At 38.2% G+C, this 22275-nt stretch overlaps 1 protein-coding gene across 9 annotated transcripts in view; it reads right to left on the bottom strand.

The window, feature by feature from the left end:
• The window catches only part of PPFIBP1 (PPFIB scaffold protein 1), a 174650-nt gene that overhangs the window by 22205 nt on the left and 130170 nt on the right, over positions 1-22275 (bottom strand). For 5 of the 9 annotated variants that reach the window (XM_024733400.1, XM_024733406.1, XM_024733401.1 and 2 more), the window contains 6 exons: positions 18062-18154; positions 16164-16278; positions 14383-14415; positions 12871-12932; positions 9699-9783; positions 6509-6663 (listed from right to left, as the gene is read on the bottom strand). In XM_024733400.1, coding sequence (XP_024589168.1) covers positions 6509-6663; positions 9699-9783; positions 12871-12932; positions 14383-14415; positions 16164-16278; positions 18062-18154 — 543 coding nt within the window. The remainder of the gene's footprint in view (positions 1-6508; positions 6664-9698; positions 9784-12870; positions 12933-14382; positions 14416-16163; positions 16279-18061; positions 18155-22275) is intronic. The other 4 variants (XM_024733404.1, XM_024733408.1, XM_024733405.1 and 1 more) reach the window with 3 other exon arrangements.

Genomic DNA, 22275 nt, shown 5'->3' with positions numbered 1-22275 from the left:
ACCAGAGACGAGTGAGATTGTGAGCCACTCCACGAAGCAATAAATGAAACACTTCAAAAAATATTCCAGTAAAACAATGAGTGAACTCACTTCTGCAAGTCAACCAATCTGAGATAGCTCTTGGCTTCTGCGAGTCAGCTAGTCAGGTAGGGACTCACACCAGGAACACACTTCTGAGTGCCAACCAGTCAACAACAGTCTCGCCTTCACAACCACACACAGCTGACGTCAACTCACTCCTGCCTCTGAAAGCCCAACCCCTGAGCTCCTAGCAACCTAAAAACCCTCCATATGATCCACTCAAAGAGAATGTCCTTGACCAGCAAAGTTCACTTTCTTAAATAAGCAATAAATTCAGCTTTGTGATTTTTGTTTCAGTTATTGAGTGGTATTCTCACCCTGTGATACTATCAAAGGTTATAAAATGTGCAGTCTGTTAAAGTAACCAGACTGGGCACAAGATGGAGTCACTCATGCTAAGCCCCATGTTAGCAAGCCTGAAAATAACTAAATTTTCTCTGCTTGGCTCTCCCAGAAAAGGAAGGCCTAGGTCAACCAGTCAGCACTTCCTGCTCAGCACAAGTTACCCGGCTGGGCCCCAACACCTCTCTTTGCTCCGTGTAAGGAAATAACCCTGCTTTAACCAATCAGCAAATGCCAAGTAAGACTTCGCTGTTCCCGCTCCCTTCCACCTACAAAAGTCAAGGGGATGCTGCTGGATTCATGAATCGCTGAATAAAGCCAACAAGATCTTTAAAATTTACTCAGTTGAACTTTGTTCCTTAACAAGTTGTATTATTATAAAATAGGAGATTACTTCACTATCAATTTTTCAGTTTGAATCTTTACGATTCATCCCGGGCAATTTAGGCACCATCCCTGTTTCCTGAAGTGCATGTACTTCCTTGGGTTCCTAATCACAGGGAAAAATAGCTACACTAGCAGACTGACCCATTCTCTTCATTTCCTTTCAAACGTTAGGGCTTTCACTTCATGCTCAAATCACCATCCTGGCTTTTCTTTTAAAATGTGGCTGAACACCCTCAGTCCTCCTCAAATCATTCTTATTCCAAACTAAAAATCTGTGATTAAACTACAATTCACAAAGCAAAGACTTCTTTTGGTAAGGATATGAGATTATCTAGGTGTATCCTATGTAAAAGCAGCCTCTTTCTATAAATGTAGCACATGCCTTGGCTACCATACATTATTTTTTTCTTTCAGTATAAATATTTAACAATTAGGGGATTTTTGATGGTGAGCCACAGCCACCTCCTGCCTCTGCAGGAGACCCTCCGACGCTAGCAGATAAAGAAACAGAAGCCAAAGACCTGGTTAGCAGGAAAGTCAGCACTGGAACTGAGAACTTTTGACTGCAGATACCACCCACACATTTCCAAGTCTTCTGTCTCTCTCAAGGCCCAGCCCTGTCTTCTGAAGAGAGACCGTGTGGCTGACAGGGTCTTGGTGCTCTGGTCGGGCGTCAGGCCTGAGCCTCTGAGGTGGGAGAGCCGAGTTCAGGACACTGGCCCCATGTAATATCAAGCAGCAAAAACTCTCCCAGAGATCTCCATCTCAACACGAAGACCCAGCTCCACTCAACAGCCAGCAAGCAACAGTGCTGGACACCCCATGCCAAACAACTAGCAAGACAGGAACACAACCCCACCCATTAGCAGAGAGGCTGCCTAAAATCATAATAAGTTCACAGATACCCCAAAACACACCATCAGACGTGGGCCTGCCCACCAGAAAGACAAGATCCAGCCTCATCCACTAGAACACAGGCACCAGTCCCCTCCACCAGGAAGCCTACACAACCCACTGAACCAACCTTACCCACTGGGAGCAGACATCAAAAACAATGGGAACTACGAACATGCAGCCTGTGAAATGGAGACCCCAAACACAGTAAGTTAAGCAAAATGAGAAGACAGAGAAATACACAGCAGATGAAGGAGCAAGGTAAAAACTCACCAGACCAAACAAATGAAGAGGAAATAGGCAGTCTACCTGAAAAAGAATTCAGAATAGTGATAGTAAAGATGATCCAAAATCTTGGAAATAGAATGGAGAAAATACAAGAAACGTTTAACAAGGACCTAGAAGAACTAAAGAGCAAAGAAACAATGATGAACAACACAATAAAAGAAATTAAAAATTCTTTAAAAGGAATCAATAGCAGAATAACTGAGGCAGAAGAATGGATAAGTGACCTGGAAGATAAAATAGTGGAAATAACTACCACAGAGCAGAATAAAGAAAAAAGAAAGAAAAGAATTGAGGACAATCTCAGAGACCTCTGGGATAACATTAAATGCACCAACATTTGAAATATAGGGGTCCCAGAAGAAGAAGAGAAAAAAAAAGGAACTGAGAAAATATCTGAAGAGATTATAGTTGAAAACGTCCCTCATATGGGTAAAGAAATAGTCAATCAAGTCCAGGAAGCTCAGAGTACCATACAGGATAAATCCAAGGAGAAAAATGCCAAGACACATATTAATCAAACTATCAAAAATTTTCACTGATGAACACAGATGCCAAAATCCTCAACAAAATACGAGCAAACAGAATCCAACAGCACATTAAAAGGATCATATACCATGATCAAGTGGGGTTTATCCCAGAATGCAAGGATTCTTCAATATATGCAAATCAATAATATGATAAACCATATTAACACACTGAAGGAAAAAACCATATGATCATCTCAATAGATGCAGAAAAAGCTTTTGACAAAATTCAACACATACTCTTGATAAAAACCCTCCAGAAAGTAGGCATAGAGGGAACTTACCTCAACATAATAAAGGCCATATATGACAAACCCACAGCTAACATCATACTCAATGGTGAAAAACTGAAACCATTTCTATTAAGATCAGGAACAAGACAAGGTTGTCCACTCTCACCAATATTATTCAACATAGCTTTGGAAGTTTTAGTCACAGCAATCAGGGAAGAAAAAGAAACAAAAGGAATCCAAACTGGAAAAGAAGAAGTAAAACTGTCACTGTTCACAAATGACATGATACTATACATAGAGAATCCTAAAGATACCGCCAGAAAACTACTAGAGCTAATCAATGAATTTGGTAAAGTAGCAGGATACAAAATTAATGCACAGAAATCTCTTGCATTCCTATACACTAATGATGCAAAATCTGAAACAAAAGTTAAGGAAACACTCCCATTTACCACTGCAACAAAAAGAATAAAATACCTGGGAATAAACCTACCAAAGGAGACAAAAGACCTGTATGCAGAAAACTATAAGACACTGATGAAAGAAATTAAAGATGATACAAACAGATGGAGAGATATACCATGTTCTTGGATGGGAAGAATCAACATTGTGAAAATGACTATACTACCCAAAGCAATCTACAGATTCAATGCAATCCCTATCAAATTACCAATGGCATTTTTTACGGAACTAGAACAAATCATCTTATAATTTGTATGGAGACAGAAAAGACCCTGAATAGCCAAAGCAGTCTTAAGTGGAAAAAACGGAGCTGGATGAATCAGGCTCCTTGCCAACAAACACATGAAAGGATGCTCAACATCACTAATCATTAGAGAAATGCAAATCAAAACTACAATGAGGTATCACCTCACACCGGTCAGAATGGCTATCATCAAAAAATCTACAAACAATAAATGCTGGAGAGGGTGTGGAGAAAAGGGAACCCTCTTGCACTGTTGGTGGGAATGTAAATTGATACAGCCACTATGAAGAGCAGTATAGAGGTTCCTCAAAAAACTAAAAATAGAACTACCATATGACCCAGCAATCCCACTACTGGGCATATACTCTGAGAAAATCACAATTCAAAAAGAGTCATGTACCACAATGTTCACTAGCCCTGTTTACAATAGCCAGCACATGGAAGCAACCTAAGTGTCCATCATAGGATGAATGGATAAAGAAGATGTGTCACATACATGCAGTGGAATATTACTCAGCCATAAAAAGAAACGAAATTGAGTTATTTGTAGTGAGGTGGATGGACCTAGAGTCTGTCATACAGAGTGAAGTAAGTCAGAGAAGAACAAATACTGTATGCTAACACATATAAAAAAGTTTCTGAAAAACTTAGCTGCAGGACGGGAATAAAGACACAGACGTAGAGAATGGACTTGAGGACACAGGGCGTGAAAAGGGTAAGCTGGGACAAAGTGAGAGAGTGGCATGGACATATGTACACTACCAAATGTAAAACAGATAGCTAGTGGGAAGCAGCCGCATAGCACAGGGAGATCAGCTCGGTGCTTTGTGACCACCTAGAGGGGTGGGATAGGGAGGGTGGGAGGGAGACGCAAGAGGGAGGAGATATGGGGATGTATGTATATGTATAGCTGATTCACTTTGTTATACAGCGGAAACTAACACACCATTGTAAAGCAATTATACTCCAATAAAGATGTTAAAAAAAAATTAGGGGATTTTCCCCTCTAAAATAGCTCTTATTCCTTAACTGATCCCTTGGGTTTCTTTCCCTTCCATTTCTTTGAGATATAATTGACATATAACCACTGTACAAGTTTTAGGTGTACAGGATAACGACTTGACATACCTACACTGTGATATGATTATCACAGTTGAGTTTAGTTAAACTAACATCTATCACCTCATATAGATACCAGAAAAAAAAACATTTTTCCTCGTGATGAGAACTTTTAGGATCTACTCTCTTAGCAGCAGCTTTCAAATATACAATATAGCAATGTTAACTGTAGTCACCATGCTGTACTTTACATCCTCAGTACTTAGTTATAGCCAGAAGTTCATACTTTTTGACTATCTTCATCCAATTCCCCTTCCCACCAACTCCTTGTAACGGCATATTTTAGCTCTCTCTTACATTTAAAAAGGAAATGCTCTTTTCTCCTTGAATTCACTTTCATTCAATTCAAATTTCATATTCTCATTACGTAATTATGAGCAACAGATATAAAAAGTAAAGATGCCATTTGGTTTCTTCTTGCTACTTACAATAAAATGTTAGAAGAGAGGTGACCAAAGAAGCAACTGTTAAATATAAAGGAGCCAAGGCTATTTACTTGAAAAATTAAACTGTTTCTCATTCCCAGTCTCCCTAGATGGAACATTACATATTAAAATTAAGAAATGGTTTGAGGGCAAAGATCAAGCACAGGTTCTGTCAGGAAAACAGTCTTAAGATGAAGCCACAGGTGTAGCTTTGTGAAGACAGGAAAATTCAAGGTGGTGCTGTCTCAATGAACCTTTCAAAAAGATCAAAAACTCTAAAAACAAAGGGATATCTCATAGTGGCCTTACGGGGAACCTAAGGCAGTAAAGGGCTTTTTGTGAAGATATTTGTGGATATGCTTTTATCTAATAGAGTGGATTAGGCTCAGTAGTTGTGGCACATGGGCTTAGTTGCTCCGTGGCATGTGGGATCTTCCCGGACCAGGGTTCGAACCCAAAATTTTCTTCCATGATCTTTTAAAAAAAAAACTGAAAGCAGTCACTTTTTATTAACTGACCAGATTACAAAAATAATCATGGTAGACATCTTAGTTCATCCTTCTAATAGACGTGTTGATCTGGTCTACCCTATTGCCAACATCTCTACCTTCTAAAAAGTGGGTGGTCTTTTTCTTCACTCCACCTCATGAAGATAATTTGAAGGGCCATAGGAAGGCGTCTGCTTCTTTGAAGCATTTTTCAACACTACAGATCCCGTAAATCAGATCCTCCATGCAGATGACGCCTTATTTACCAAGAAATCAATTAATCAATGTGTTATCTGTCAGGGCAATTTGCTTCTTTTTTTTTTTTTTTCTGTACATGGGCCGCTCACTGTTGTGGCCGCTCCCGTTGCGGAGCACAGGCTCCAGATGCGCAGGCTCAGTGGCCATGGCTCACGGGCCCAGCCGCTCCGCCACATGTGGGATCCTCCCGGACCGGGAGACGAACCCGTGTCCCCTGCATCGGCAGGCGGACTCTCAACCACTGCACCACCAGGGAAGCCCGGCAATTTGCTTCTTATTGTTTTGCCATAACTACGCTTGTAGATCAGTTCACCTGCTGACCTCAGGTTTGGGTACCCCCATGCAATACATGGCTCCACAATCCCCAGCATGTTAACTGAAGTCCATCATCTTTCACAGTTACCATCACAAGTGACTAAAATAAATTTACATAATCTCACTTTACCCTCACTTTACTTATTCCCTACTTATTCTTTAGGAAGTAGATTATAACCTAGTACTGAAGATGACATCCATCTCCAAGGGATTCATATGTCTTTCCTGAATTACATAAGTGGTTTTGACATTGCCCAAGTGTTTATTTATTATTAAAGAGAGGGAAAAAACACACATTTCAAATAAAGAGCCGGAGGTCACAATAATTGCCGGGACAAAGCAAGTCAGTAATCCACCTGAGAAAAGAACCCATGTCTTTGATGTTATCAATGGCACTTTCAATGACAGAGTCTCTTTAACATGAAGAAACTATTGAGTCTATAAATACCTCTTCTGGAGCACTTGTGTTAAATGGGTCATGACTGGGAGATCCCATTACTGGTGTAGATGACAGGTTTTTCTCCAGATCGCTAAAGCCCTGTGCGTCCAGCAAAGTGGAGAAGGAACTGGAAGGGAGCAGGTCTTCAAAGTCGCCATCTTGGCCTAAGCAACGACAAAGCGGAAAGTGGACACCAGCAGCTTTTCATTTTTTACTTTTGGAGGAAGATAAGAATCCCAATTATCTTGAATATAAAAAATGTTCTGATCCCTAGAAATCAAAGAGTCAACTCCTGGCATCACTTGAAGAACAACAACGTGGGACCTAGGAAACGGCAGCTTAAAACTGTGAGCACCTAAGGCCCAGGGACTCTTGGGCCACATGAGTATCCAGTAGTGGTATTAGTACAGGTATTAATTACTAGTGGTTTAATAGACACCATCATAGACTCACAGCATTGATGTTAAAAGTTAACTCAGTCCAACAACCTTCCTGTAATTCTGTGTCAACATTTGGGGCTTTATAAATTTCAGTTCAGAAATAACCCAGCTGAGGAATGCCAGTGGTACAACAAAACTGATTCTAACAGCAACAAAGTCACCATTTAGACAACTCCATTTTCATCGCTACTGTGCTCTTGAAAAAACATAGAAAGGAAAAAAGGAAAAGAAGAGAAAATAGATGACCCTTTGATCCCTCTTAAGAGGATCCTTTTTTGCCATTCATTTCATTTTAAAGTAGAAAGAATGGCCTAATGGAGAGAAGGAACCACATAACCACCAACTTTGAGAATTTTTTTTACATCTCTAGAAATGAAAAGGATTAAGTGCTGAACAACAGTGCCAGATATTCTGTTTTCACAAACAGAATGGTCCTTCCAACTATTTTCTGAATAATACAAAATGGCAAATCATATACTTGTTTAAAGATACTAACTAGACATAGCTTCTTAATTTAGGTTGTTATTAGATTTTTACTCTAATTTTATTAGAATTTAGGTATTCTTAAAATTCCCTGAGGATTGTCTAAATAAATATAAATCCTAGTGAGAAATCACTGTTTACATAACTCTTCAATAGAACAGGACGTAATTTTCAATGGTTTATAAACATCTATCCTGCTGTACACGGTTAAAAACTATCCTTTTTAATTATATACTTATATGCACAGAAAAAAAAGGCCAGAAAGAATTACGTGAAAACGCCAGCAATGATCATGCCAGTGCAATTTTGACTGACTTTCCCCCCTTTTTATCTGTTTTCCAAGTGTCTTACAATGTAGTCTAATTATAGAAATCAATCTGCTCTTCCTTGATTTTTAAATATTGAATTATAGTGTTGAGATTCTATAAAATCAAACAATGTTTTAAATGCTATGACTATGTAAAAATTAATTACTTGAGAATTTGCAATATTCCTTAGAAGAGAGACTCCTGTGAAGGTTTAGAAAATGGTGAGTGGTAAGAATTGTCATAAGTCTACACTGATAATTAGAGGTTCATTTGCTCATTCAGATATTTATAAAGTCTTAATAATAGGCCTTCTGGACAAAAAGATGAAGATCCATTTTTTTCAAAGATCCTGGTCTAAAGCAGCATTTTCTTTCTTTGTAAACCATCAAGATTAAAATTTCAAAATCCGAGTGTCCCATGAGTACCTTCCAAAAGGCTTATTTATTTCCAGCACTTACTTTTATTTTTTAATAGTTACTGATATGTGTAATTCCAGGTAATTTCTTTTTTTTTTAAACATCTTTACTGGAGTATAATTGCTTTACCATGGTGTGTTAGTTTCTGCTTTATAACAAAGTGAATCAGTTATACATATACATATATCCCCATATCTCTTCCCTCTTGCACCTCCCTCCCTCCCACCCTCCCTATCCCACCCCTCTAGGTGGTCACAAAGCACCGAGCTGATCTCCCTGTGCTATGCGGCTGCTTCCCACTAGCTATCTATTTTACATTTGGTAGCCAGCACTTACTTTCAAAGCAAATAACCCCAACTAGGCAGTGCTAATGAACAAGAGAACTTTCAAAGTTCTTCACATTTTTGTGTGTTTTGAATGACCCCCAAGTTTTTGCCACATTTGTGGATGGCCAACTGGCCCATCAGCAGATAAAATAATAATAAATACAACAAAATGCATACTATCTTTACCTAGATGTTCTACAGATTTTTTTTTTTTTTTTTTTCAGTACGCGGGCCTCTCACTGTTGTGGCCTCTCCCGTTGGGAAGCACAGCCTCCGGACGCGCAGGCTCAGCGGCCATGGCTCACGGGCCCAGCCGCTCCGCGGCATGTGGGATCTTCCCGGACCGGGGCACGAACCCGTGTCCCCTGCATCAGCAGGCGGACGCTCAACCACTGTGCCACCAGGGAAGCCCCAGATTTTTAAAAAACACATTCGAAGCTGAACACAATCCTCCTCAACCACTTCCATGTTCCTTCTCTAGGCTTCCCCCTCTTGGTAAATGGAACCATCATCTGCTAGTTGCTTTAGTCAGAAATGTTGATCTTTCTTGATGCCTTCTTTCCTCTTCACTCCCCTCATCTAATTCATCACACTATCGAGTTGATTCTAACACCAAAATACATTTCCAATCAGCACCATCAGATCTTCCCACTGCAATACCGCAAGGGCCTCTTGATTGACTTCCCTTCCTTCCAACACTGCTGGAATAGTCCCAGCGGTCCATAGTCCACGATGGTCCTTTTGTCACAAAGATCATGTGGTTGACTTGTTCAGACCATTCAGTGGATCCCTCTGGGCTCGAATAAGAGCTGAACTCCTCACTTTGCATGACCCGGCCGTGCTCACCTCTATTATCTCATCTTGTCTCACTCTCCCCCCTGCTCACTACCTTCTAGGTACACTGGTCTCCTTTTGTTTCTTAATAAACACACCAAGGTCTTCTTTCCCCGAGGCTCTTGCAGGTACTGTCCTCCTTTCTCTCTGCAATGTTACCTAATCAACTCCGTGGAGAGGCTCTCTCTGGGCAGCCAATCAACAGTGCGCTCATCAGCGGACACACTTTCTGGCAGAGAACAGATGCCTAATGACATCACTGAATGAATGAAATGCGCCACCTAACTTGAAATAATGGATCTACTTCATGAAAGAAATTGAGGCCAAGTGTAGAAAAGTTCATAGCCACTTAAAAATCAAATAAAGCAGAAAAATGTTTAGAGCTACACTACCTTTTTTACCTTGGGCCAGTACCACTGTATCTTGCATCTTCTTGTACCTGTTCAGGCACTGTCGAAGATCTTCTATTTTCCGATCCTATTAGTAAAATCAATTATCATCTTTAATATTATGATTTTAAAACAACAAAAGTAATTGTGACACAAAGAATAAGTAGACATGAATTATTTACATTATTCAAAGAATACTTCTAAACTTTAGTAAAACTGGTAATGTTCAGAATATTTTGCCTACATACGTCAGAGACATAGAAAAAGTACCTCTAAATTTAGAGATCCTATCCTTCAGCTGCCATCTTTAGAAAACAAAAACAAAACAAGGTAATAAGATACAAAACAAAACAAAACAAAAAAATCAACTTCCTTTACTCTCCTAAGTCAGAGCTTGAAAGAAAGATCTACACCTGCTATCTTTACCAGCTGCCATTAATCACCATCTGGCTTTTCCCTTCTCCAAACACTCCACCAAAGCTGCTTCAATTACTGATCAGTGACCTTCTCTTTACTAAAAACAATGGACACTTTTCATCCTTTTTCTAATTTGACTTCTAGGTGGCACTTGATTGACCCCCACTCTTTCCTTCTTTCACTTTTCTCTCCATTCTTTCTTTTCTTCTGTTTTGATTTGTTAATTCCTTGACCAGATAAACATTCTACTTCCATAACCCTCACTATCTTCCCAACCCAGAATATAAAATGTTAGAGCTTCAACGTGTTGTCCTTTACCCTCTTCTCTCTTCCCAGGCCCTCAGTGTGGTAAATTATAAAAATGGGCTCCCTAGCTTCCCCGACATGGATTTGGGGCATGGCCATGTGACTTGCTTTGGCCAATGACACATAACAAATGTGGTTCAGAGCAAAGGCTTGAAAAGTATTTGCACATTGGGACTTGCCCTGTCTTGCTGCCCTAGGGAACCCTGAGGCTACTACATGAAGAAGCATAGGCTAGTCTACTGGAGGATGAGAGACCATTTGGAGAAGAGACAACCCAGCTGGGGTCAACCTAGACCAGTCAGTCACCAGACATGTGAGTTACACCATCTTAAACCATCCAGCCCCATTCCAGCCACCAGCTAATGGTAGAGATCAGCAAAGCCAGCCCAGACTAGAAGAGCAATCTAGCCCACCTACAAAAGTATGAGAAATAATAAATGTGATTTATCATGGATCAAAAGCAAACTGACACATGAACTATAGTTTTGTCCCCACCAATCTATATATTTCAACTCTACATTTCTCCTAAAATTGATGGGGTTCACTCCCCACCAATCTATAATCCTTCATTAATCCTAAAATTTAGATTGATTTTCCAATTTTCTATGAGATATCTCCTTGTGATGTCCCATGAACGCATCAAATTGAGTACATCTAAAATGAAGCTCATTGTTTGCCTCCAGTATCTCGGTCTCTGCTTGGATTCCCTTAACTCTTTTATGGGCACCATCATTCACCCCACTGCTCAAACCAGAAACTTACTCCCAAATCCAAAGATTTAAAAATCTTGTCGACCTGTGAATTTCTCTAAAATCCCTTCCTTCCTTACCGCTTCACTGCCATTGCCTCATTTCAGCCCGTCTTCATTTCTCAGCTATTTTAACAGCCTCTTAATTCTTTTGTCTTCATTCTCCCTCCCTTATTCTTGCTTCCATTCTGTCACTGGAGTTAGCTTTCTAACATGGCAATTTAATTATCTCACTGTCCAAGGTCTAAAGCTGAGAACCCAAATCATTACATCATTAGCCTCGCCATAGCACTCTCTCATATACCCAACTCCTCCACCTGTATCTCCTGCTCCAGAACTTTCCCAGCACGCACTGGCTGTTTCAAGCCTTGGTTTTGAGACATGTTTTCACTCATGGATCCTTTGCCCAGAATCCTTCATTCTCCTGATGAATGACTCTTTGCTCTCCCTCAGAATTTGCCCAAATATGTCCTCTTTGAAGACCTCTTGGAACCACCAAGAAGTTATGTCACTCTCGCTGCTCCTAGAGAAGTCGGAGCATCTAGTAAGCCCTCATTCAACATTGGGAGTTTCATTTGTTATTGTTGCTTTTTGAGGGAAAGAAATTAAAACCAAATGAATTTTAGTGATTTTTTTTTCAAATTAAATCTATGTGGGGCAGCTTGCTAACGACTTTTTTTTTTGATGTGGGGAAGACTAGCAAAAAGAAACCTATATATGGGTAGGTGGGTAGGAGAAAGAGTTTATTTCCATTGAATAAAGAACAAAAAGAATGAAAGGCAATAAATAAATAAATAAATATGCAAACAGAGTAGGCAAGAAAGAAATAGAGAAAGAAGCTTATGATGAGAGAAAAAGATCAAGATAAAGTTCTTTGGCATTTGCTTGGTTTTTATTTCCTTGAAATTACTCTTTTCATGGGAAAATGTCTCCTCGTTCTATTCATTAAAGGACACGAGGGGAGAGTTCTGATGACAGGAGCTGAACCTGCCTGCTGGGTATATGGCTGGTCAGGGAAGCCAAGAAGAAGCATGTTTCCTTAGTAGGGTCCCTGCATCCCTGCTCTTAGCAGGATGAAGTAAGGAGAAGCAACAGCTGGAGGAAAGGCCCTCTTGGAGACCTTGGCATTAGGTGAGCATAGCTAAAACAAAGCCGAGTGCCGTCCTTGATTACATGGTGCCTGTGCTTGTTTCCTGGTATCTCACCATCAGGAGAGCAGAGATAATCCCAGATGTGAAAGAGGCCAGGAGTGTGAAGGAAATAACATGTTCCTAGAGAAGAAAATCAACATGATCATGAAGCTAAAGTTGCCATGGCTACCTCCTTCAGAGTTCATAGGGCAGTCCAGAATTTCCAGGGACCACAGAAAGGATGTACTACGGCCTGTATCCTTTGTCTCATTTGTCACCTGAATATAAAGAGCTGATCTGATAACCTGAACATTTTCTAAATTCAGGGCGGTGGGCGGGAGGGGTAGATTCTCAGTGGAGCCAGTGCTGCTGGTCTCCATTCCCGTCTGTGCAGCACAAGTACGTCTATGACCCGCCCCCCAAGAGCAGGCCCACTTGGGCAGGAAGGGAGAATGCTTGCCTCTTAATGTCAGCTGTGTTTAGCCGATGTTCTTTCAAACAGGGATATCTGATGAGAATGCATGGAATGATGTTATTACACGTCCAAATAAACACTTAAATTTCATCTAGTTACCTTTTCTTCATTTGCTGCCATCAAAGACTCCACAGCCTTTTTCATTTTTTGTACTTCAATATCTGGAATATCACAACAGCAAATCAGAAGTCTGTTTAGTTAACTTGTGTGACAAGAACAAGAAGCTACTGACTCTTCAGATTGAAATGTTGCAAGGTAAAGATGTTAATAATTTGTTCCACTTTCTTTTTTTTTTTTTAAAGGCACATTTACCATTCATATTCTCTTTTAGGGAAAACCTGAAAAATGAACACTTTCTAACTCACCTTAATAGTCATCATTCCAGAAAGAAAACAACTACCCTCTCTCAAAGCAAGAACGAAAACCTCATAAGAACACTGAAGATGAAATTTCAGTGCTATAACAATAAAAATACAGAGCTTTCAAAGAAGAAACTTATAAAGCAGGTGAAAGCAATGAATGGTGTATATATGACAAAAGCAGAGAAAATGATGTTCGGTTATAACCAAGATGGAGACGCAAATGGTAAGAGCCTGAAGGAACGTGATATTTACATGAGTATCATGCTAAAGCAGCTGGCTGTAGGTTCCATACAGAAGGATAACAAGTACTTTGCTTCATCTATAAACCTCATTTCCAGTACTATTTTAAAACGTTTTTAAACAATACTATTTTAAAAGGCCAAAGTAAGTGATTCTCCTTAAAATGTGACATTCAAATACAAAAGCATGTTACTTTAGTAATAAAAAAACAAACATTTTAAATATGGAGAGTCAACCCAAAATGAAATCACAAATTAAAAAAATTGAAACAGAGGAAAATGTTCAGCTAAGCGTTGTCTGCTTTTGAGGACAAAAAAATACTACTGAAGGTAAATTTTAAAACAGTGGTGCATCATTCACCTCTGATACAATACTTTCAATTAAGGTATACTGTTTAGGAACTGCTTTTCTTCTTCTTCTTTTCTTTAATGGCAAATTCCCTTAAGAACCTAATGTCTGGAGGAAAGTCCACTAAGGCTTTATCGATTACACTGCATTAACTCTAGTCTCTGTTAGTCAGCCTGGGTACAATTTCTTTTGTAACACAAGAGGATATGTTTATAGAAGCCCTTAATATAGATCTCAGTGAAAAAGTGGGCTACAAAACATTGGAAAACAAAAGCAAAGTTCAAAATAATCTTCAACTGTGGTAAACCGTAAAAACAGTAGGTTTTCATAGGAGTATAAACATTATTTTCTCCTCTGACCCTGTATCTCCTGGGCCACGGAGAAAACGTTTCCTCACCTCCACCACTCTGGGGCGCTCTGCTATATCCTGCAGAGCAAAAGGGTTGAACCAGGAGCAATAAGCAAAACGGTCTTTTACTCCTCGTTTTATTGTTTGTTTATTTGCCCTCTATTTTGCATACTCTGAAGAAATGGGGAGCTTATTGATGAAGCAATTTTACATCTTTGGGGAGAGAAATGTTTTAAAAACACATGCAAAGAACAGTCCAAGTAGTACTTTTGGTGAATGTAAAGGCTGATGGAAATACACCAAAAACCTTACTTTTGTCTTTGAGCTTCTTTTTAAAATTTTCATCTGTGCAGGAAAACCCATCGAATTGGAAGTTAGCATACATTACAACAATAAGTAATATTTTAAAAGCACTATTAGTTGGTCTCCTTTTACCTAAAATAAAGAGACTCTAACTCATAAAGACTGAATATTAAGCATTATTTTATGACTTTAGGACTGATACTACAATATAACATGCCCTCTGTGAGGTTAGAAAGAGAACCTAATGTAGTTAATCAGAAGATGTAAATCTGAGTTACTACCTCTGTTACTTCATCTTTCTGAACCTTGATTTTCTTGTATTAAAATTGGGCCTTCGGAGTATAAGTGCTTCCTACACTAACTGTGATGAAAAACCAGCTAATGTTGCATTGGTTGTTTTTTACGTTTTCATTACAGTCTGATATGTGACCCTCCTGAATGTGATTAGGACATTGCTTACGTCATATTCATCTCACTGCTCAAGTTCAACAACACTGAAGTGGTCCATCTCCTGTTCACCAAGATGAGTCCACTGATCACGCAGGTAGATGTTATGGCAACATCAGATTCCACGAAGTTTCTAAGCACTTGCTCTTAGTGCCTGGCTGTGTACTGCTGACAAGTGGTGCACAGACCACTGCTAGTCCTCAGATCCGACTTTGGGTAGCATTACTCTAGCATAGCCAACATAGCCTCTAGCCCACATAGCCTCTATGATTCCATTTTTTTCCTTAGAATCTTGAAAGCATGACCTGTCTGTGAGTGTCCTTGAAGAACATACATTCTACACATGCCAAAATAGAGGGGAAAAATCCATTTCCCTCAATGTTGGCTGAATTGAGTTTTCTGATGGACAGGGGATTGTGATACCTACAGGTATATAAAGCCAGGGTATTCTAGAGCCAAGGAGACTTTGGAGGTAATCTAATTCAAGCCCCTCATTGTACAGACAATAATAGATAAAATAGACAAAATAGATAAAGCAATAGATAAAAATGTACCAAATCTACACTAACTGGAATTTATTCTGTTTTGAATGAGTCAGAAGTTGCTGTTGCCATACCATTTGTTATAACAAAGAAAGGTTAAATTTGACCAAGTGTTGTCAGATGTTACAGGCATATATACTTCCAAATATAATTTTTTAAAAACCCACATTTCATTCAAGTTATTTTCTAGCGGGTATAACCTACGTTATGAAAAATTACAGTCCATATGATGTCCAGGACAAACCTCCTCAATTTATGAAAACAATTTTTTGGATAAATTCATACAGTTTTCCCAAAACAGAATTAACCTATTTTGCTTTCTAGAAGGTTGAGGGCTCAATGCATGATAAGAAATGTTCATTAACTTTCCAAAGATACACAGCCTTCCCTCTCTCCTCTCAAAAAGGCAGGCAAGGTTCCTAAATGCCTTACTTTATGTTGTCTCAAGTTCAGTTCAGAGGGGAATAATCTTGGGACATAGTTTTAGTTCCTTTTAATTCTTTTTGACACTTCCTTGTATTGCAATTTGGACATTATGGGAATTTACCATGTAGTAATCTAAAATAAAATCCCACTGACGTACAGAGGTGCCCTTCTCCAGCTGCTCAAGAGGAAGTTAACAGATGCCCAAGCACAGTAAAGAGGCTTGGAGGAGTCCCTGCAGTCCTGGGCCCAGATGGCTTCTGCTACTCCTCTCTCTCTTAGATGCTAATGGTACACATCATCTAACATCAGTTTCTTTTATAGATCTTGGATGACTTTAACAAAATAAGAGAACAAATGTTAAATACATATTCTTACCTCGATCAAGAATTTCAATCCCTTCTCCTTTCATCTTGCAAACCAATTTTTCTTGTAGTCTTTTTACTTCAGATTCCTTCTCTTCCAGCTGTTCTTTTAGAGATGCCAGTTCCTCCTACAAATGATAAATACACTTAAAAAGAGTAGATTATGACTAAAAGGGAATATTCAGAGAGTCTGTTAACTCTTAAGTCAATAATTAGTTTTTGTGAATGAAACAAAAAACTACAAGAATTTAGACGCAAACTTCAGAAATCAGACAGTGGCAATGATAAGCAGAAAGCAAGACAATTAACAAAAGTACAACTTATAATAATTACGGTATAATTATTTCAAGTTTCCTTGTGACCAAATTAAAAATAAATCTTTTAAAGTGTGATTAGGACTAGGGCAGCCCTAAGGTTTAAATCTTATGTTAGGTAAAAAATCTGACCAAGTTAATCAAGGAAGATAATCATTAGATGCTTAGTGTCATACAAGCAAAACAAAATGCAAATTGGAAAATAATATATTAGACTTGCTTGACATTTATTCAGCATTTCAAGATGGCACTCATGTTCCCTGGACAAGATAGAGCTTAATTAGTGGGTAAGGTAGCACGCGATGAACAACTTTAGCCAAATCACGGGACTAAACAATTCATCCTCATCACTAAGGTAAAAGAATAGAATCTCCTACGACAATGGAAAAAAAGAGATTTAGAAAACAGATTTTAAGTCTTTTTATTTTTTAAACTACACAACTATTTAAGACCCCACATCCAATGTGCTATCTATTTACTAATGTCTGTTTCTGTTTCATTTTGGTAAAGAATTAGCTTTGACAAATTTAAGTTTTGCTGGCTGTATTTAACCCAGGAAATAAAGCCATGCAATGCTAATAAGTGCACCTTTATTTTTCTTAATATAGTTTCAGTCTCTAAAGATACGTACTGTGTTTGGTATTATGAGAAGATGTAGCTCTCCAATGGAGCTAAGAAGTTGGCCCTATAGTTTTTGTTTATGGTAGGAATGGACACCAAATACAAGGAATTTTCAGTAGCACTGGCAAGAAGTGCTGCCTGTTCTCACTGTGCTTCTAAGCAGTAACTCCTACTCACTGCCAGGACAGAGTTAACCAATGCACACATTTATCGCCAAGAAGGAAGAAAACAGTGTCTACTATTGATACCAGAATTCTTTCACAGCTGAATTGCTGCAATTATTTTACTATGCTTGAATCTCAGAGAGTCCAAGAGAGTGAGATTTAATTTATAAGCGAATACTTTTATTTTACCTGCTTATTGTTTTTCACTATTTCATATGTTTCTGAAAACAATATTAGGGATTGTATTGGCCCTCTAAACAGCTTTAAACATATTTTTAAAGAACAGGTGACACACACACAAAATGAATGCACACACCACTAAAAACACCATCACAGCAAAACAACACAAGCCAGAAAGCAACAGGCCATGGACCCCATTACCCAAGGTCTACTACACCTTCAGGGACTCCCACTTTTGTTCCATCCGCTGCTTTTCATACTGCATCTGACCCACCTTGATTTTCATGCTAGAAAGTTTGGCCATTAAAGACTGGTAGAGAGACAGGAGGGAAAGAAAACTACAGATAGAAAAAGACAAGCTAAGTAACCAAGAAAACAGTATCAGTTTATAAAGGAGGTTAGATAATTAAGAGAAATGACAGGTTACGTTCTATCAGATTAGTTAAACCCTGATTCTTATTCAGAACAGTAGTGTTTAAATTCAAGATGGTTAAAACACTTGGGGAAAAACTTCATTCCCTTGTAAAATGCCTTCTCTATCATATACTAAGTAGAAAATGTATTTTATTTATATTATTGATTGTAGATAGTGAGCCATTTATATAAAAATTTTTGCCATTGTGAGAACTTACTTTGGTAGATTTCAGCTTTTTTTCATTCTGAAGTCTTTCATTGTCCATTTCAGTGACTCTTAACCTCAAATCATTGATCTCCTGCATTAGCCCCTGTCCAAAAAACGACAAGGAAATACATTAGGAAACCGGTAATACACTTACCTACCAAAATAGCAGCTTGGAAATCTTCAGTCAATAGCTCCTGAGTTAAAGCTGGATGAATGAGATCAGACAAATGAAAATGAATGTGTCTCCTTGAGAATTAAAGCATCTTTCCATTGAAAACATTGCCTCTGCCCTAAAATGATGCGATTGATTATGAAAATGAAAGGTGACTAAAATTTTAAGAAATGTAGCTGATCGCTTACTGTCATTGAGCAAATATTTCTAGACTAAAAATCACTATATGAACTCTTATCTTTTAAAATAAACCAGAGAAATTTTCTTTAGTAAAGTCATTTACTTTTACAGACTTTTCAGTGATATATGGATATTTACAAAAATACTTTAATAATTTCTTAACTTTTCTACAAAAAACAGACTTTTCATTAGCCCAATCTTGGAGAATCAAATGAAATTTAAACACGTTAGACCAAGGATTCACAACTTGAGGGTAGATGAGGGCCTTATCATTTACAAATACATTCAGTATCATGATAATTTTATATTTGGAAAATGAAAAAGAAAGCAATCCTAATGTTTTCATAATACAAATACAATCAGACAACTTTTCTACTTTTATTTAAAAAAAACTAATTTGTGGGTTTCCCTGGTGGCGCAGTGGTTGAGAGTCTGCCTGCCGATGCAGTGGACACGGGTTCGTGCCCCGGTCCGGGAAGATCCCACATGCCGTGGAGCGGCTGGGCCCGTGAGCCATGGCCACTGAGCCTGCGCATCCGGAGCCTGTGCTCCGCAACGGGAGAGGCCACAACAGTGAGAGGCCCGCGTACCAAACAAACAAAACTAATTTGCTTATAAAATTTTGTCTAAATATTCTGAGCAATAGTGACATATCTTTGTTCAGAGCCCAGAGAATAGGAAAAGGAAATTAGAATGTGAAACAATACCAACTCATCCAAAAGAAGGGCTCAAATACTCTGTGAAGACTTTTTTTTTTTTTTTAACCACAAGGCATGAAAACCCCACCAGTGGTTAACGTGTTTTTGTTCCTTTCTTTTCAAGACATTTATTCCTGAGCCACAGATTCACAGATAGAAAAGAATTACACAAGAATGCTGTAAAAAACAAACAGAACAATGCAATAAGAAATAAAAGTTTTTTATTGAGGGATTATTCTAAGCTTCTAAGTGTAAGAATTCAATCTCACAGGGGCTAGAAAAAAGGATGCTGTTGTGAAATACACTTCTCAGAAAACCTACAAGCTTTTAAATTGTAGTTTCTTGTAAAAGGGGGAAAAGTACTACCTAGTATTATATAATAATTACTTATTAATATTAACTATAATTACTATTATTTTTAGTAATTATAGTAAATTATAATAGTAATTATAATTACTATTATTACTCTTATTTCAGTAAGAGGATATCTATTTTCTCCTTTTATGAATGAGGTAAATAACTGACATCATTTAATAACATTTCAGTTGTGAGTCCTTCTGTACAAGTTCAGAATTCAAGTTCAAGGAAAAGGTCAGTTTCTCCCATTTATTTATCTCCCATTTATTAACCATCTTTGCATAATATGAATTCTTAGTAGCCTTCCTTAATCAATCTGGTCTTTCTTATATATATTTTCCCACTTTCTTATTGGTAAAAAACAGCTTTGAATTCTATTGGATTGTTGTATTTTACCACTTCCTTTAGAAACAGTGGCAATTTGCAAAGAAGAAGAAACAAATGAAGAAAATAGAATTATAAATTGAGGTCATTTTTCTACTAAAAAAAACCCTACCCAATCATGCTTTGTAGCAACACCATAAATATGAACATAAATTTCTAATCTGAAAGAAGCCCTATCTTCCCATGAAAAGTCAAGCTGGAAAATCTGGAAGTAGCTCCTTAACATGAGACTTTTAAAATGTAATAGAAATTATTTCCAACTAACTTCTTATCAGAAGTTCAGTACTGTTTTAAAAAGAAAATCCCTGTTATCTTTTCCTTTTCAGAAAACTCTTCAGGGCTCCACAGAAACTCATTTCTGATATCTGTATTCTTACCACAAGGGGGCACCATTGAACGATGCCAAACATCTATCAGCAATTCCTGGGACAGGAAAGCCCTCAATCTTCCAAAGTTTCAAGACTCTTACCCCCAGTCTTTTGGAAGTATCTATACTTCTTCCCCCACTCCAATGTTTTCTTAGAAATTCATCTCCAAATAATCTAAAATTCTAAGACAATGAGCGTTCTATGCTCATTCTAAGAAAATGAGCATATTCAATTTTAATTTTTTTAGTTTTAATTTTGAAGACTACTTTATTTTCATGTTTAAAAAAGTTTATCATATATCCCATAATCTCTGAGTATGTGCAGGCTACATTTTAACAACAGTGTTGAATGTTTATTAGAAAACTATCAGGGATTACTACAGGTTTGATAACAAGATCACCTTACATATGATTGAGAGAATGCACGAGCAAAGCAAGGAAACACCAAAAAAAGGATTTATAAAAAATGCAGACAAACTCAAGAGATGTAAATATTGCTCTGGGGTCTTACAAAAAAAAAAAAAATCCTAAAACAGCTACTTCAATTTAGTCCCAATATTTGGTTAACATCTCATATCTAAATTAACCACACTTGTGCCGGTTAAGACTTTCCCTAAACTTTGTGTGTATATAATAAGGCCACCTCTTAATGCCCCAAAACTATAAACTTCTTTCCTGACACCGGAGTTAGCTCCACTGCCATGTTATCCATCTGTTGACTGAATTCTACCAATGTGTTCTGTAGCAGCTGTGGAGTCAGGGAAAGACAGAAGGGAAAAGAGGAAATATCCAAACAGATTTTTAAAGAAAGCACAAAAGCTAGAATTTTAATGAAAGTAGGTAACTTCTTAAGTTTTGTTTTAAAAGCCCCAGTCTCAATTAAATGAAAAACATACTTATATAGGTGACTGACAAAGAGCTTTAAGATTAAAACATGAGCTAAGCTGGGGATTTCCTTTTGTTACTGAGCAAGTAATACACATACCAAGACTTTCCATTATAGTTACATCTTCGACAGAGAATTTAATTTTAAAAATAGCAATGCAGTAAACCTTATTACATTCAGCTCAAGGAAGGACTTTCACACAGTGGATAACATATGTGGATAATATATATCATATCATGATGGCATGTAGTGAGCATAAAACAAATATTTGAAATGAAGATAGAGGGGGAAAATAAGTAAATGATTTCTCCTCTCTCCTTCTTGGTACCCATTTTTCTAATTCAGTATGACACCTCTCCATACCCCAACTGAGGAAACAAAATAAAGAGAAAGGAAGAGATGGCCCTAGGAGAGAAAAAATGTCTACAGTTCTTTATACTTATTTTCAAATGAACAGATTTCATTTGGATATGCTCTGAACTCCCCCCTTGACAAAAAAGCAATTAACAAATTAGAAAACCTGGATTAACAATAAACTAGGTCAAACAAACAAGAAAGCATGTTTAGCCAGGAAAATGGGTATTTCATGTTGTAGAATCTACCCTGAATTTCACAAAAGTATACTGAGCTGTATTTATTTGGAATGATTTACATGTGGATTAGACCAAAAGTAGAAGGCCAAATTAAATGACCTCTAAAAACCTGCGATTTTTATGATTACATAATGAAAGTATGTTTGCCATACACATTTAAAAATCTACTTACTATAGAGTAAGTAATCAGTGTGCTTAAATAAGAACTACTAGTAAAATCATGCACTTGAACCCATTATTTCCACAATGAAGAGAATCAGTATGGATGGACAGATGGACAGATGGACAGATGGATGCATGGATGGCTAGAATAGATAGACAGAAGCTCCAAATGTCCGAAAGTCAAAAGTATTTCTAAAGGCAAGTGAAAGGATTAATATTTCATATCAAAAGTCTCAAAATAGGGCTTCCCTGGTGGCGCAGTGGTTGAGAGTCCGCCTGCCCGTGCAGGGGACGCGGGTTCGTGCCCCGGTCCGGGAAGATCCCACATGCCGCGGAGCGGCTGGGCCCGTGAGCCATGGCCGCTGAGCCTGCGTGTCCGGAGCCTGTGTTCCGCAACGGGAGAGGCTACGGCAGTGAGAGGCCCG

Source organism: Neophocaena asiaeorientalis, unplaced genomic scaffold (genome assembly GCF_003031525.2).
Source record: "Neophocaena asiaeorientalis asiaeorientalis breed wild unplaced genomic scaffold, Neophocaena_asiaeorientalis_V1.1 scaffold150, whole genome shotgun sequence".
Classification (NCBI taxonomy): domain Eukaryota; kingdom Metazoa; phylum Chordata; class Mammalia; order Artiodactyla; family Phocoenidae; genus Neophocaena; species Neophocaena asiaeorientalis.
This window is presented reverse-complemented; position numbering and strand designations above follow the sequence as displayed.